General features: G+C 35.6%; 1 protein-coding gene and 1 long non-coding RNA gene across 2 annotated transcripts in view; both read left to right on the plus strand.

The window, feature by feature from the left end:
- LOC107553847 (lysoplasmalogenase-like protein TMEM86A) overlaps window positions 1–439 on the plus strand; it is a 15,585-nt gene extending 15,146 nt beyond the window's left edge. Inside the window, exon 4 of the mRNA XM_016236163.1 lies at window positions 430–439. Within this exon, the coding sequence (XP_016091649.1) occupies window positions 430–439 (10 nt within the window). The remainder of the gene's footprint in view (window positions 1–429) is intronic.
- Window positions 440–9,018: 8,579 nt separating this feature from the next.
- Window positions 9,019–9,982, plus strand: LOC107553850 (uncharacterized). Its single transcript, XR_001604998.1, has 3 exons — window positions 9,019–9,094; window positions 9,259–9,354; window positions 9,825–9,982. It is a non-coding gene; the product is annotated as an uncharacterized lncRNA (long non-coding RNA).
- The last annotated feature ends 4,824 nt before the right edge of the window (window positions 9,983–14,806 follow it).

The raw sequence follows: 14,806 nt of genomic DNA on the forward strand, positions 1-14,806 counted from the left end.
TAAACCCAACACTGGTAATAAGTAAATCCATAATGACATTTTTTTACTTCAAACCATTGCTTCCATCTAATATAATATTGCATAATTTGCAATAAGTCACCTTGTCTCACCTTGTCACCCTTGTCACGCTCTCATTGGCTTCCACTTTGTCTGAATCAGGAAAGAAAACGGCACATATCAAGCACTGTTTACAAGCAAAAACATTCCAAAATAGTGGCCAGAAGTGACAAGGTTAAAACACCTTAATGATGAATTTGTTTTACAAACACGCAGGTTTTCATTTCACAAGGCATTAATAGATTTACTTGTGGATTATTGTGATGTTTTTATTAGCTGTTTGGACTCTCATTCTGACGGGACCCATTTCACTGCAGAGGATCCAGTGTTGAGCAAGTGATGTAATGCTACATTTCTATGTTATGTTTGTAGGATTTCTTAAATTCTAATTTTTTTTTTAGAAAATAATCATTTAGGGGATTATTTTCTAAAAATTTAATTTAAGAAAGATTTAACATACAGCAAACAGTCTCACCAGCACAATGGTTATGGTTCGTGGATCATCCCTTGTGGGGTTCACACACCTACAACCTTTCATTTACCAATTGAGGAATTGCCAGTTTAAGATCATGTGAGACCAAACCAATGGAAGAATTTTTGCTGGATTCATGTACAAGGTTGGATAGTCTTGGACTCTTAGTCAGGTTGACTCGACCCATAATTACAATACTGCATTTGTTTCCTCTAGGAGCACCATCATTTTGGTATTGAGAAAGGAAAGACAGATTAGTTTTGGCCTTCTGGTTACTAGATCCAAATATTCAGATTTTCCCAACTTAGCCAACTTACTTTCCCATTAAGTGTTGTCTCCATTTCGACAGAGACTATCGCAGTGTCCTCTCAATGTAGGACAACGTATCTTGTCCACTTCAGAGAGTCCCCGATTGCTTATATTGTGAACAAAAGGTGAGTCTTGAGTGACATAGTGTCTGGCTCTATAATGGACTAGCAAACAATATAAAGTGGTTCAGAGTCTTCTGAGGGGGGCTGGTTTCCCCGTCTCACTGTAGATTTCCCAAATCTAATCATAGAGCAGAATGAAAACCATTTTATACTATAGCAGATATGTTAGCGTAGAGCTGCTGTATAGCCTTGTCTTAGCATTGTGAGGTATACCTTATCCTGTGTCATTGACACATTGCAAAGTCATTTTGTTTCATAACTTGAGTTAGTACACAAAGCTCCATGCCTACATGTGCTGGAGAAGTTGTCTTGTCATGCCTAATATACTGCAACCAGTGCTAGCATTGTCTTTGGAGTAGATGAAGCCCGCATCCTACATTATCTTTTGAGACGTGACCAATAACAATAAGAAAACACCGCTCAAGACTCATAAAAATGGATGTCGGTCTCTTTCTTGGGAGGGGATTTCGTGACAGAGTGTTATCTTTGGCTTAGGTTTCTGCCAAGTCAGCAGCATTTCTCAGTACCTCTACCACAAGGAAACTGCAAATAAGTACAAGTTGAACTATTTATTTTGTGTGTATAGTATAAGATAATATTTGTAAAGAGGGTGTGATGTCAGACGATACACATGTATCAAGCTTCCAACCACTTTCCTTTGTCTATTGCCAGTAGGAAACATTTTACTCAAGGGAAAGTGGGACGCCCTGTGGTGGGCAATAAACATCTGTGTCGTCAGCTTTAGATTAGCCTGCATTTTATTTTCAAGCCAGTATTGTGTTTTTAAATTCTCACTCTTTTCTCATCTCATTCACTTCTATTCCTTCACTTGAAAATGTATAAATATTTCACAGCATGATTGAGTGAAAAGTTGACAGCGTGTGGATATTTCACAGTACAGTGTTCTTCTTTTGTGTGTGTGGTACTGTGCTTTATTAGCTGAGTCACACACTAGGGTGAATCACAACATATTTGAAGTCATATTTCACTACAAAATACAAAACGTATATATTTTGCATAAAGAAAATGTCTATTTTAGTGTAATTTTTGTATTACTTAACATACATTCTACATTTGTTGTGATGAGAATAATTCTTTTTTTTTTGTAAACAAATACTACATTTATAGGTAATATACAATTTAAATAAAAAAAAATTCACATTATGTTGATAGTAATTAATCCAGAATTAATTAATAAGAACTTAATTAACAAAATATCAATATAAGCCAATAAAAATGTTTACTAAACTAGGCTTCATTTTGTTTATGCAAAATATTCAACTATAAACATTATTTTCTTTGGATTTTGGGGTGAAATATGACCAGGACATTCTTGACCGGCTTTGTGAGATTTAACACGAACACCACATGTACTGTATTTCTTATCAGTTGATTTGAACTGATTGCTGTTTTTAAAATATAAATCTCAATAAGGGATCATCAGCTGATCCTTCAGTAATATTAAATGAGGGAACCATCAGTCATGGAAAAAACAGCTTGGGCTGATATGTACTCAGCTGTTGTACCCTCAGGTGTGAGTGGAAATTAGCTTTAAATGCATTTACCGCTGTTTACTCAACAGTGGTCCATTTTGAAGTGATACAACATGGTCGTGATGCAATATCCAATGGTGGAATGGCAGTAGACTCCATTTTTCTTATTTTTAATGTAAATGAAAATGGTGCCGTACTCTTGGGTAAGTTCAGTTTTTCATTCAAAGACTTGTTTTCATTCACATCAAAATAAATAGGGTGTCTACCCAACCCTGTTGGCAATTGCATCCAGCATACTGTTACGCACATAAATGCTATTGTCGTTATCAACACGCACACAGCTGAACCGCTGAGCTCTCGAGAAACAGCAAGGCTATTTTGACACATTTGCTTATTGCCAAGTTTCATCGCTTCCCTATTCAGGGTTCACATTGTCAGCAAAATATTTCAGCTTAGTCGAAAAACCGTACGTGATTTGCAAGGTCATCAAACAGCATGTCTCTTCAGAGCCATTGTGTGTCAAAATCATCAGTGTTGTGTTGTGAAGGTCTGCGGAGGAACGATATTTTGAGTGAAGTTATTATTGATGGTTTTCATGAAAGTAAGAGTTCAAAAGATCCCAGAGTGTTCCCCTGAATCACATTTTAGGGGCAAACACAGACTTTTTTTAGTGATTCAGTGATTCTTTTTTAGTGATGGCAGTTGCTTAGCATTTCTTTTCTCCCTAGTTTACAACCTGCTGTCACCTCCCGAATGGTTAGAATTTGATCTCACCTGGTCGTTTCCTTCTCTATTGTGTTAATGCGAATTCCATAGAGGAGAACAGGTGCCTTCTGTTTCCATCGATAAAATGCTGTCTGTCGAGAAGTGTGGAGACAGTCACTGGCACGGGGAAGATTTCCTTTCCATCTGGCTCTGCTTTAGCTCGCGACCTTATTCAAATGTCAATAAGTGCGATCGTTTTCCCCCCTCTGTCAGCGCTTGTGAGTTTGATGCTTTTGTATCGAGTCGAGGGGGATGAAACCGAATGCTGGGAGTTCAGTATTAATGACAGTGTTTAGGTATAGCGGTCCTGTTGTTAAAGATAATGAGGAATAACCCACTTGGTTCAAAGCACACTGTTGAGGGATTTAAATATATGCACTTTTCCAATTTATCTCTTTATTACCTTCCTGAAATTCAGTTTTTGGGCTTGAGGCCTGAAACATGCTTTTCTACGCAAATGCTTGACGCAATTCCCAAGACCTGATATTACGTTCTGTTTATCATAAGCTAACGCTGCAGTTTTGTCATCTGCTGCTTTAAATGCTCAAGCTCTTTAAAGTCAAATAGATTCTGATTGACTGTTAAAGTTTTTATCATTTTTCAGCTGGAAAAAAATTGTTTTGAAAGTGATTCCAACAATATTGTTCTTCTGTGACGTTAACGTTAGAGCTGTGATGTGGACTTCGTTACTGCCATAGAATTAGAACAATTTTTTAAACCTTTTTGTTATAGTTAGGTCTTCACAACAAGAATGTGAACTAAAAAGATAACTGTAACGATAATTAGCATCCACACGTTCTGTTTATTATAAGCGCAGATTGCGGTTTTGTTGCCTGCCGCTTTGCTCAAGCTCTTTATAGTTAAATAGATTCTGATTGGTTGTCAAATGTTTTTGTTGTTCATCACTTGGGGAAAATACTATTCTGAAAGTGATTCCAATGATAGATGTTTTTCTGTGGAATAGAATTTGAATGATTATTTAAGCTTTATAGTTACAGTTATCGTCCCTTGTGTGAACGGCCCTGTACTTGTGTACAGTAAATTTCTGGCCTTACAGTGGTGTGCAATATGGTTTCGTACCCTGTGGATGAAGTTCTCAATGATTTCGAGTTTTCAATCTTCTGTCCTCTTTCAATTCAGACTTCTTTTTGCATCAAAATATAAGGCACCTTTTAAATGCACTTTGCAAGAGAGGTTAGCATACTCCTTTTTCCTACGATTGTTGCCATCTTATTTGACTAAAATAAATGATTTGTTCCTAAATCTAATGAGCTACCATGCTGTCTTCTGTCTAAATCAGCAGCTGCCTTCTTATATGTGAGATTGAACATCAGTGACAGGAGACTTGCATTAGAATGTTGCTAAGCTAACACAATAGTATGCCACTACTCTCACAATAGACCATTTTATTTAGCTGGAACTCAGTTTTATTGATGTGTTTTCAGTATTGAGTGAAATTTGAATATTTATATTTAACATTTCTTTTGACTTGTCCTCCATCATGAATTGATTTTTCACACAGTGCATTCTGGGATTGTCTTCTCTGTGAAAGATACTTGCAGTGATGTTTTAAAGTTTGGCTTGGTTGTCATCCTTCACAACAGGCATCTGTAATGCCTTGAAATGCTGTCTAGGTAGGTAGGTGAACGTTTGCTGCAAACATTACGCACAATCACAACTTTACCAAGTTGGTTTTATATTATTCTGTATCACCTCTGCCTTTAAGAGTAAATCAAAGGGTAGTTGCTGTTACTAACATCAGATATAATCTGGGTCGGTTCCATCTTATGAGAAAGTCTTATATGATACCAATGTATTAACATTAATATTTACCATAGCTGACTCTAACTGCTGTCCAGTAGTAATATCAAATATTGTGTATTCATATGTTGGAAATCACATTTTAGCATTAGTTTCAGAAAAGTACAAAGTATATAAGATGGACCAACATTGCTCTAAAGTTCTTAGGAATCGAAAATATGTAACATTTATGACTATGCTGTACGTAAAACTAAGGCAGTGACAATACTTTGGTAGTGAAAGCTGTGCAGTTTTGATTACAATCTTTACAAATAGAAGAAAAATAAGTGGTTTTATGGTCTGTGAACAATATTACTAAAATAAGGGAAGCTCTTATTTTTTGGAGTACCTCTCTCTTTCTCTTGTTATATATCTATATATTTTTTACAGTTGACCCTTAACATTGTGAAGTTACTATTATGTTGTAAACGAATGCTGTTATATTTTGCAGAGTCTATTCAATATTTTGCCTTATTGTTATAATGTCCATTAGTTTAATTCCTTTCGTTATCTTTGTTAAAGGACTGTAGTTCTCCTTTACTATAGTGATATTGCTATGAATGTGATCAAGTCCAAGTGAGAAATAAATGCAACTGCAATGCAACTGAAAACGTGCTACAAGTGTGTTTGTCTCATTATTGTCAATAATGGCATGCAGAAGATGATGAATCCTTAAAGAGACAGTTCACCCAACAATGAAAATTATTTTATTTACCCGTAAGAAGTTCCAAGCCTGTATTAATTATGGAAAACAAAACATTTTTAGTACTGTTTTGGTCCTTTTTGGGGCTTGACAGTTCCAGTCCCCCTCCACTTCCATTGTATGGAAAAGAGCAGCTTGAACATGTTGCTAAACCCCTCCATTTGTGGTCTTCAGAGGAAATAAAGTCAGATGGGTTTGGAACCACATGAGATGGAATAAAATACAAAAAATACAATACTCCTATTTGCAGAAAATATTTATTCCTTTAAAAGAATACTTACCCATAAATTCATCCTATGCACCTAATGCATCCTAGGTGTATATGACTTTCTTCTTTCAGACGAATCCAGTTGGAGTTATATTAAAAATTGTTTTGATCTTTCAAGCTGTCTAATGCCAGTCAGTGGGTGTTGCATGCTTCAGTCCAAAAGAAGTGAAATAAAAAGTACCCATCCATAAAAAAAGTGTCTCACAAGGCTCCGGGGGTGAACAAAGGCCTCCTGTATCGAATCGATGCGTTTTTGTAAGAAAAATATCCATATTCAAAACGTAATAATCACTTTAATGTAGCTTGCGCTCACTGTTGTACACAGAAGCAGCTCCAGGCGGAAGACTAATGAGTTCAGCGTTGCGCATGCGCTGATGAGTCTCGTGAAAACCAACGTTTGTTAACAGGAGCAAAGGAAGCAAAGTTTCCTTACTTTAGCAAAGGAAAACCAGTCTCCTCTTGGCTTATATCAAAATCCTCCGATATTCTTCTTTACAAATCCTCGTTTTGTACTTCTAATTAGGGACCGTTGTTTTGTTTTGATCTCTCCCCTGCGCTTCTGCGTGCGTCACTTCTGAGCGGCGCAAAGCTGACCTCCATACGTCATTCCTCCGGAACTGCTTCCGGTTACAACAGTGAGCGCAAGCTAGATTAAATTGATTATTACGTTTTAAATATGGATATTTTTCTTACAAAAACGCATTCGCTACAGGAGGCCTTTGTTCACCCCCTGGAGCCGTGAGAGACCCTTTTTTTATGGATGGATGCTTTTTATATCACTTCTTTTGGACTGAAGCAATGCAACACCCGCTGACTGGCATTAAACAGCTTGAAAGATCAAAACAATTTTTTATATAACTCCCGACTGGATTCGTCTGAAAGAAGAAAGTCATATACACCTAGGATGCCTTAAGGGTGAGTAATTAATGGGCTAATTTACATTTTTGGGTGAACTAACCCTTTAAAATATACTCACCCTCAGGCCATCCAAGATGTAGATTAGTTTAAATGTGAAAACAACCCAAAAAAGCTCTAAACAAATATGTCGGAGGATTTTCATGTGAGAGGACAACAGGAGATGGACTGTAGGAATCGATATTATGGATTATGGACTCTTATTTTAGCCAGAAAAAATTATTTGAAATTAAAAACGCTTTAATGATTGATTTGTTTCTTATCAACACAAAGGTTTTGACTTCACAAGACATTAACTGATGGACTGGATTGTGATGTTTTTATCAGCTGTTTGGACTCTAACTCTGACGGCACCCATTCACTGCAGAGGATCCACTGGTGAGCAAGTGATGTAATGATACATTTCTCCAAATCTGTTCCAAAGAAGAAACAAACTCATCTACATCTTGGATGGCCTGGGGGCGAGTACATTTTCAGCAAATTTTAATTTTTTCATGAACTATTCCTTTAAATGTAAGGCAGATAAGTGACAAGGATAGATCACTTTTCAACAAACATTCACAGACAGATCACTGCAGTTCAGTGACCAGACAAAGCAGTCAACCGGATAGTGTTCGTATTCAATTACATGCACTTTAAATGTTGGGAAACCCAAACCGAGGACTTTGTACAGGTTATATCCAGATAAACATTATGTCCTTTTAGCATTATTTAAACTATATCTTCATCAGGCCATATATGCATTTTTTTTGTCATTCTTACAGTTCAAAATATTTGAAAGGAAAGGTTAGACATTTATAGACATAAGGAGAGTCTGTCCTCTCCGGTGTGAACAGCACGAGATTTGGATTTCCTCTGTGGAAACACTGCTCTAAAGACAAGAGTGGCATTTGGGAGGACTTGCCCAGGTCGGCCAGTGAGCTGCATTCTGATAAGACATCTTGTGCTGTGCCTGACGGTTGTGGAATATGAATTTCAACAAGAGCAATGGTGACCAAAAGGTAAAAAGTAGTGTAGTTCATTATTTTACAACATTATGTAATCATTACAGTCTAGTTTTTACTTTGTTCTGTTAATTAACAGTACAGCTCTCTTGTTAACACCCTGTAACCTTGTTGATTTATTACAAAATTGCTTTTCTGCATGTAAATGCATTTCCGAACAGGTTCGCAACAATTACCTCAGTGCCTCAGGCTCCTTTTAAAGTTCCTTCTTGCCCAGCTGACTATAATACAAACTGTCTTGGCTGCAATTATGAAAAGTAAGGCACTGGTTTTCTTGTGGCTATAATATTTGTTAAATCATGTGAAGAAAACATTTATTGACAATTAATGATCTATGAGGCCGTTTAACCTTTCTTAAAAGTCCCCTGAAGCAAGGAAAATAAATGTCATGTGGTAAAAGGCACATTTTCTGGTGTGACTAGGAGTTCATAAATGTAACCCTGAAGAAGCCTCCAGTTCTCAATGGCAGCTTTTCACTTAATCATTAATGCAGTCTGTGAAATATCACTCTGGTCTCAGTCTTTTGTTTTCAGAGGGTCACAGAAGGATACTGATCCCAGCTTTCACCTTGCTTTGCTTTTATTTTGTGTGCTTCTTTTCCTCGAATTCTTTGAAAGAATCTCCAGAAGACATTAATTATCTTTATCTGTAAATAAATATAAAAATGGTGTTAGCAATTATATACATTATAATTCATATGAATTGTATATTTTAAGGTGTATTTATTTTATTTACATTATGTAATTTATTTTTATTTTTCACTCTTACCTTTGCTTATACAGGACGGTATTGAAATTATGGAAGCCCGTCTTCTGCCATGAGATAGAAATATAAAAAAATGTAACCGTGACTTTCTTTTTCTGCAATTTCAAGTTTAGATTTCACAATTCAGTTGTTTTTGTTTTCCCCCGCCACTGAATAAAAATATTAAAAAGGTAATTGTGACTTTTTATCTAACAGTTCTGACGTAGTTCTCCTAATTGCGAACATTTCTTCTTCTTCTAAAGTCTGAATTGTGAGGTACAAACTCAGAATTGCAAGAAAAAAGTCCAAATTGTGAGATAAAAAGTTCTAACCACCTATGTCCTATGATGGAAACAAGTGAGCTGCATTCTGATAAGACATCTTGTGCTGTGCCTGACGGTTGTGGAATATGAATTTCAACAAGAGCAATGGTGACCAAAAGGTAAAAAGTAGTGTAGTTCATTATTTTACAACATTATGTAATCATTACAGTCTAGTTTTTACTTTGTTCTGTTAATTAACAGTACAGCTCTCTTGTTAACACCCTGTAACCTTGTTGATTTATTACAAAATTGCTTTTCTGCATGTAAATGCATTTCCGAACAGGTTCGCAACAATTACCTCAGTGCCTCAGGCTCCTTTTAAAGTTCCTTCTTGCCCAGCTGACCATAATACAAACTGTCTTGGCTGCAATTATGAAAAGTAAGGCACTGGTTTTCTTGTGGCTATAATATTTGTTAAATCATGTGAAGAAAACATTTATTGACAATTAATGATCTATGAGGCCGTTTAACCTTTCTTAAAAGTCCCCTGAAGCAAGGAAAATAAATGTCATGTGGTAAAAGGCACATTTTCTGGTGTGACTAGGAGTTCATAAATGTAACCTTGAAGAAGCCTCCAGTTCTCAGTGGCAGCTTTAAACTTAATCATTAATGAAATCTGTGAGATATCACTCTTGTCTGCGTCATTTGTTCTCAGAGTGACACTGAGGGATACTGATCCCAACTTTTGCTCACCTTTTGCATTTCTTGAATATTGAGTAATTCTTTCACAGAATATTTTGAGAGTCAAGAAGACATTGGTCATCTTTCTCTGTGAATAAACAACCAAAATGGTATAGCAATTACAATTCTAATGAAAATATTTTTTTCTGTTTTACCTTTATTTTACAGAAAACTATGGAAGCCTGCTTCTGGAATCCTCGTTTTTCTAACCTCAATGGTTCATGGATTTGCATGTAAACAGGTTATAATGAGATATTTTTTGTCTGCCATACAATATTTAAAACTGTATGGCCTGGTTTCACAGACAGGGTTTACGTAAAGCCAGGATTAGGCCATAGTTCAATTAGGACATTTAAGCATCTTTTATAAACGTGCCTTTCAGAAAAACATTACTGGTGTGCATCTTGAGACAAATCAATAGTACTAACATATTTTAAGATCAATCAGTGCAAGTTTCTTACAGTTGAAACAGAACAGACAAGCATTTTTAGTCCGGGACTAGGTTTAAACCTTGTCTGTGAAACCGGGGGTATGTATTAATTTATACATATTTTGTATTTTTATTTATTTTGTTTGTTATTTTCTGTGGCTCTTGTGGTTATGGAATTATGAACTCTATGATAAAAATGTTTTTTTTAATGTCACCTGTGGCGTGGGGCTGTGCATGTAGTATGTGTCTACAAGGAGAACAACAAAAGTTTGTAATGTCAGGGTAGGCGATTTGGTTGAAAAACATTTTTTGTTATGCTGGTTGAAAGTCTCTTAAACACGCCGATAGCAATCACTAAGTTAAATGGTCTACATGTGTTTATATTGACTGTGGAAGGTGTAGGACCATAAAATGTTTGTCCAATCATATTCCTCGGTTCTTAGGACTACAATAGGCTGTCCTACCTGCCTGTCAACGTGTGTATTTGCATACCTCTGTGCACCCTGTTCACGCAGTCCTGAAACGTCATCAGCGCGTTCCATTACGCTATTGCAGACCAACTGAGAATGAAAGGCGTTATTGTAATATTATGCGCTTTGTACTGTAATGTATTCTCACCAGTGAATGAGACATAAGGTAATCTGACAACATTTGCATCCAACCCTCCGCTGGTTAGCCGCTGATCTGTCTGTGCACAGTCATGTGTTTTGGAGGAGGCGTGGCTTTGGAGAGTGATTTGCAGGGAGGGTGGGATCTTATGCATTCAAAGCTAGCTTGCTATTGCTAGCCTCTCCAAAATCGCCTACCCTTTTATATGCAGTGTTGGGGGTAACGCATTGCAAGTAACGCGAGTTACGTAATCAGATTATTTTTTTCAAGTAACTAGTAAAGTAACGCATTACTTTTTTAATTTACAAGAAAATATCTGAGTTACTGTTTCAAAAAAGTAACGCCAGTTACTTTGTTTTCCCATTTATTGACTGACAAGTCTCCTGTCCCCATACTGGGAGAAATCAGAAGTGCAGAGGAGTTGTGTGCGCTGTGTGAACATGATGTTACTGTAGTTCTAGACTAAATGTGAATGTGCAATAATTCATCCCACTCACAAAAAACAGATTTAGTATTCATCAAAATTAATTAAAACTCTGAATATGACGCAAACCTGCAATAATTAAATATGTTAATATTCAACCATACTAATAAGCAGAAATGACTTTAGATAAACTAACAATTGTGCTTCATTGTTTTTTTATTGCTGAAGAGTGTTGAACCTTCTCCTGCGTTCTACTGTACAGACGTGAATTTACTTTTCCTTTTAGCCTGAGGTTTATTCATTACACTTTTTGGTGTGAAAGGGCTTTTACATTTGCTATAAATAGAACTTCTTATCTTAAAAACAATCATGCCCTGCTCATATTTAAAAAGTAACGCGAAAGTAACGCAAAAATGATGTAACGCATTACTTTCCATAAAAAGTAACTAAGTAACGTAATTAGTTACTTTTTTACGGAGTAACGCAATATTGTAATGCATTACTTTTAAAAGTAACTTTTCCCAACACTGATTATATGCGACCTATTGTTTAATTGGACCTGCCATAGTGTATTTTAATCAGATAGCAAGCCACAGATTTTAATTGTAATTGTATCACCATTCACCTCCCAGCAAGATGTCTATGCTAGACATCTTGCTGGTCGGGTGTTTCTCAATTATAAAGTTAGTCGCCTTCATGCCTCTGTTGTCATGTGGTGCTTTCCATGGCATGCTGATGCATTTCCCACCGTTGTTCATCCAGTTCAGTAAAAAGACTTTGCCTGAAGCTCTGGATTAGAGGTAATAATGTTGTAAATAATGTTCAGTTTGTTGCACAGATGGATCGTTTCGCTTCATAAGACCTCAATGTATTATCAGGGGCCACGGGTGTTAATTTTGTGTTGCCTTTTCTGACTCTCAAAGTGCTGGTAGCCACTGACTTGCATTTTATGAATCTCCAAGGACTACAGTTTCAGCTAAAAATCTTTACTGTTGAAGAAGAAAAAAAAGGCACCTATATCTTGGATGGACTGAGGGTGAGTAAATTACCAGCAAATATTAATTGTTGGAGTGAACAATCCCTTTAAATCTTTCACACTTGATGTCTTATGTGGCTGAAATAATTAATTAATTAATTGATTGATGTGAATTTACTCAAAACAAAAGTATACTGATTTTTGGCTCTTTTAGTTCCAGGATGGTGTGAAATATCACATTGGTGTCTATTATGAAATTCTCCAGGCACTTTTACATTCTACAACAGGGGTCTTCAACTCACTTTCCTGCAGAAATTAGCTCCAACCTGGATTAAACACACCTACCTGCAACTTTGTAGTGATCCTGAAGACCTGGATCAGCTTGTTCAGGTGTGTTTGATTAGGGTTGGAGCTGAACTCTGCAGTAAAGTGGATCTCGAGGGCCAAAGTTGAGGACCCCTGATCTACAGTATGTGACAGAGTTTTCAGATGTGATTATTGCGCCCAATTTCATCAGGAAATGTAAAAATCTAGTATTTTGCATTATGCATGACAGTAAAAAAGCCATACATCTGCCGCCTTTCTTGATTTTCTTGAGGATTCCTCTGAAGTCATATTCAGCACAGATGTGCTCGTAGACTTTCTCATCAGCTACAGTGAGAATCTTTCTCATCTCCTCCTCCATTTAACCCCTCCTGTCTTCTCACATCTCTCGAACTCCTCTGGAGGTCAGAGAGGTTTCTTTCAAGACTTTTACAGAGATTACACATGCTATGGACTGCATTGTTTTGTTTCATATCTTATCAACAATATCTGAACTCTCTTAAAACACTTTTTTCAGATTGTCACTCACTTGATTTCTCCATGTCCAACAGTAGACATACATGCATCACAGGAGAATTCATTTTTTTAATACATCCTAAATATAAACAAAATATTTTTAATAATTTTTTTCTTTGTATTTTAAATTTCTTGTGTTTTTAAATTTTTACCTATTACACTTATTGTTTTGTGAAAGTGCTAATTGCTTTGAAAAGTGCTAATAACTGTACATAATAAACACGTTCAAGCCTATGACAGCTGGATCTTTTAACAGTGCATTAACACAGACGATCAGCAGAGGTCAGCGGTGTTTAGACATTAAAAATCCTACATCAGACTCTAAGCAGCTCAACATACAGTGTATTATGTGTATTTCAGCATCTGTATTATTTATCATTTAATAACAAGTTAGGTAAGAATGCATCTAACTATTTACACTACTGTTCAAAATGTTGGTGTCAGTAAGATATTTTAATGTTTTTGGAAAGAAGTATCTTCTGCTCACCAATAATACATTTATTTGATGAAAATAGAGAAAAAAATAATAATATGGTGAAATACTTTTACAGTCTGTTAACATACAGTTTTCTATATGAAAATGTTAAAATGCAATTTATTTCTGTGATCAAAGCTGAATTTTCAGCATCATTACGGTCACATGATCCTTCAGAAATCAGTGTAATATGATGATTTGCTGCTCAAGAAACTATTGATGATTACTATTGATGTTGAAAACATTTTTCTTTGTATAAACCATGATAGCCTACTTTTTTCAATATTCTTTGATGAATATAAAGTTCTAAAGAACAGCATTTAATTTGAAATTTAATAATTTTTTTATCAATTTAATAAAAACTCAATGTAATGAAATCAATTGAATGGAAAAAAGTATTAATGTCTGCCTTGTTTTTTTTATTTTTTATTTATTTTTTTATTTTTTTGAGTTCATCTTTTTTTCCTTTTGGTAGTCGTGTTTAGGTAATTTATTGTGAGGAGTAAATAAATGATATTTAGAATTAGGTGTTTTATTTCCATTTAGTGCTTTTGTTGAAGTTTTGTTGTTAATAGTTGTGTTTTGTGTGTAGTTGAACAAGAGCTTATTGTTTCTGAATGCAACATGACAGATATTGTGTTGTGTAATATATTGGGGAGAGACACTTTTTATTTTATTTTATTTCATGAATTTATTTATTTATGCATTTATTTTGTCCTTAACAGTTAGTGGAACTAGCTACTAACATATTTGGAGTTCAGTACTTTTTTAAAATTATTATTATTCTCAGTGTTGCGTTCAGCTGTGCATTTCATTTGTTTATCATTATCTATAAAATCCATCATTTTGGTCGTTGCTGTCTGAACATCTGCCATGTCTGACCGTACATGTGAAAACAAGCTGAGCAACATTCTTATTTATGGGAAAAGCTGAAGGAATATTACATGAGCAGAATATTGAGGAGATCACATCTCAGAGCAAACTGATGTGATTGCGGTGTTAAATAGTGTTTTGCGCTCTTTGCTCTTGATTTAAAGCAACTGTAGAATGTGTAGTTTTGTGTACTTTTCTTGCATCATTGACAAACTATTTTCCTGCTTGACTCTGTAAAGCTGCTTTGACACAACCAGTATTGTATAAAGAGCTGTACAAATAAAGGTGACTTGATTTTTGCGACTTTGGAGGCCCCTATAGATAGATAGATAGATAGATAGATAGATAGAAATAGTCAGATGATAGATAGATAGATCGATGGATAGAAATAATCAGTTGATAGATAGATAGATCGATAGATAGAAATAGTCAGTTGATAGATAGATATAGATAGTCAGATGATATATGATAGATAGATAGAAATAGTCAGATGATAGATAGATAGATAGAAATAGTCAGTTGA

This window comes from Sinocyclocheilus grahami, unplaced genomic scaffold, assembly GCF_001515645.1.
Source record: "Sinocyclocheilus grahami isolate Dianchi unplaced genomic scaffold, SAMN03320097.WGS_v1.1 scaffold483.1, whole genome shotgun sequence".
Classification (NCBI taxonomy): Eukaryota; Metazoa; Chordata; class Actinopteri; order Cypriniformes; family Cyprinidae; genus Sinocyclocheilus; species Sinocyclocheilus grahami.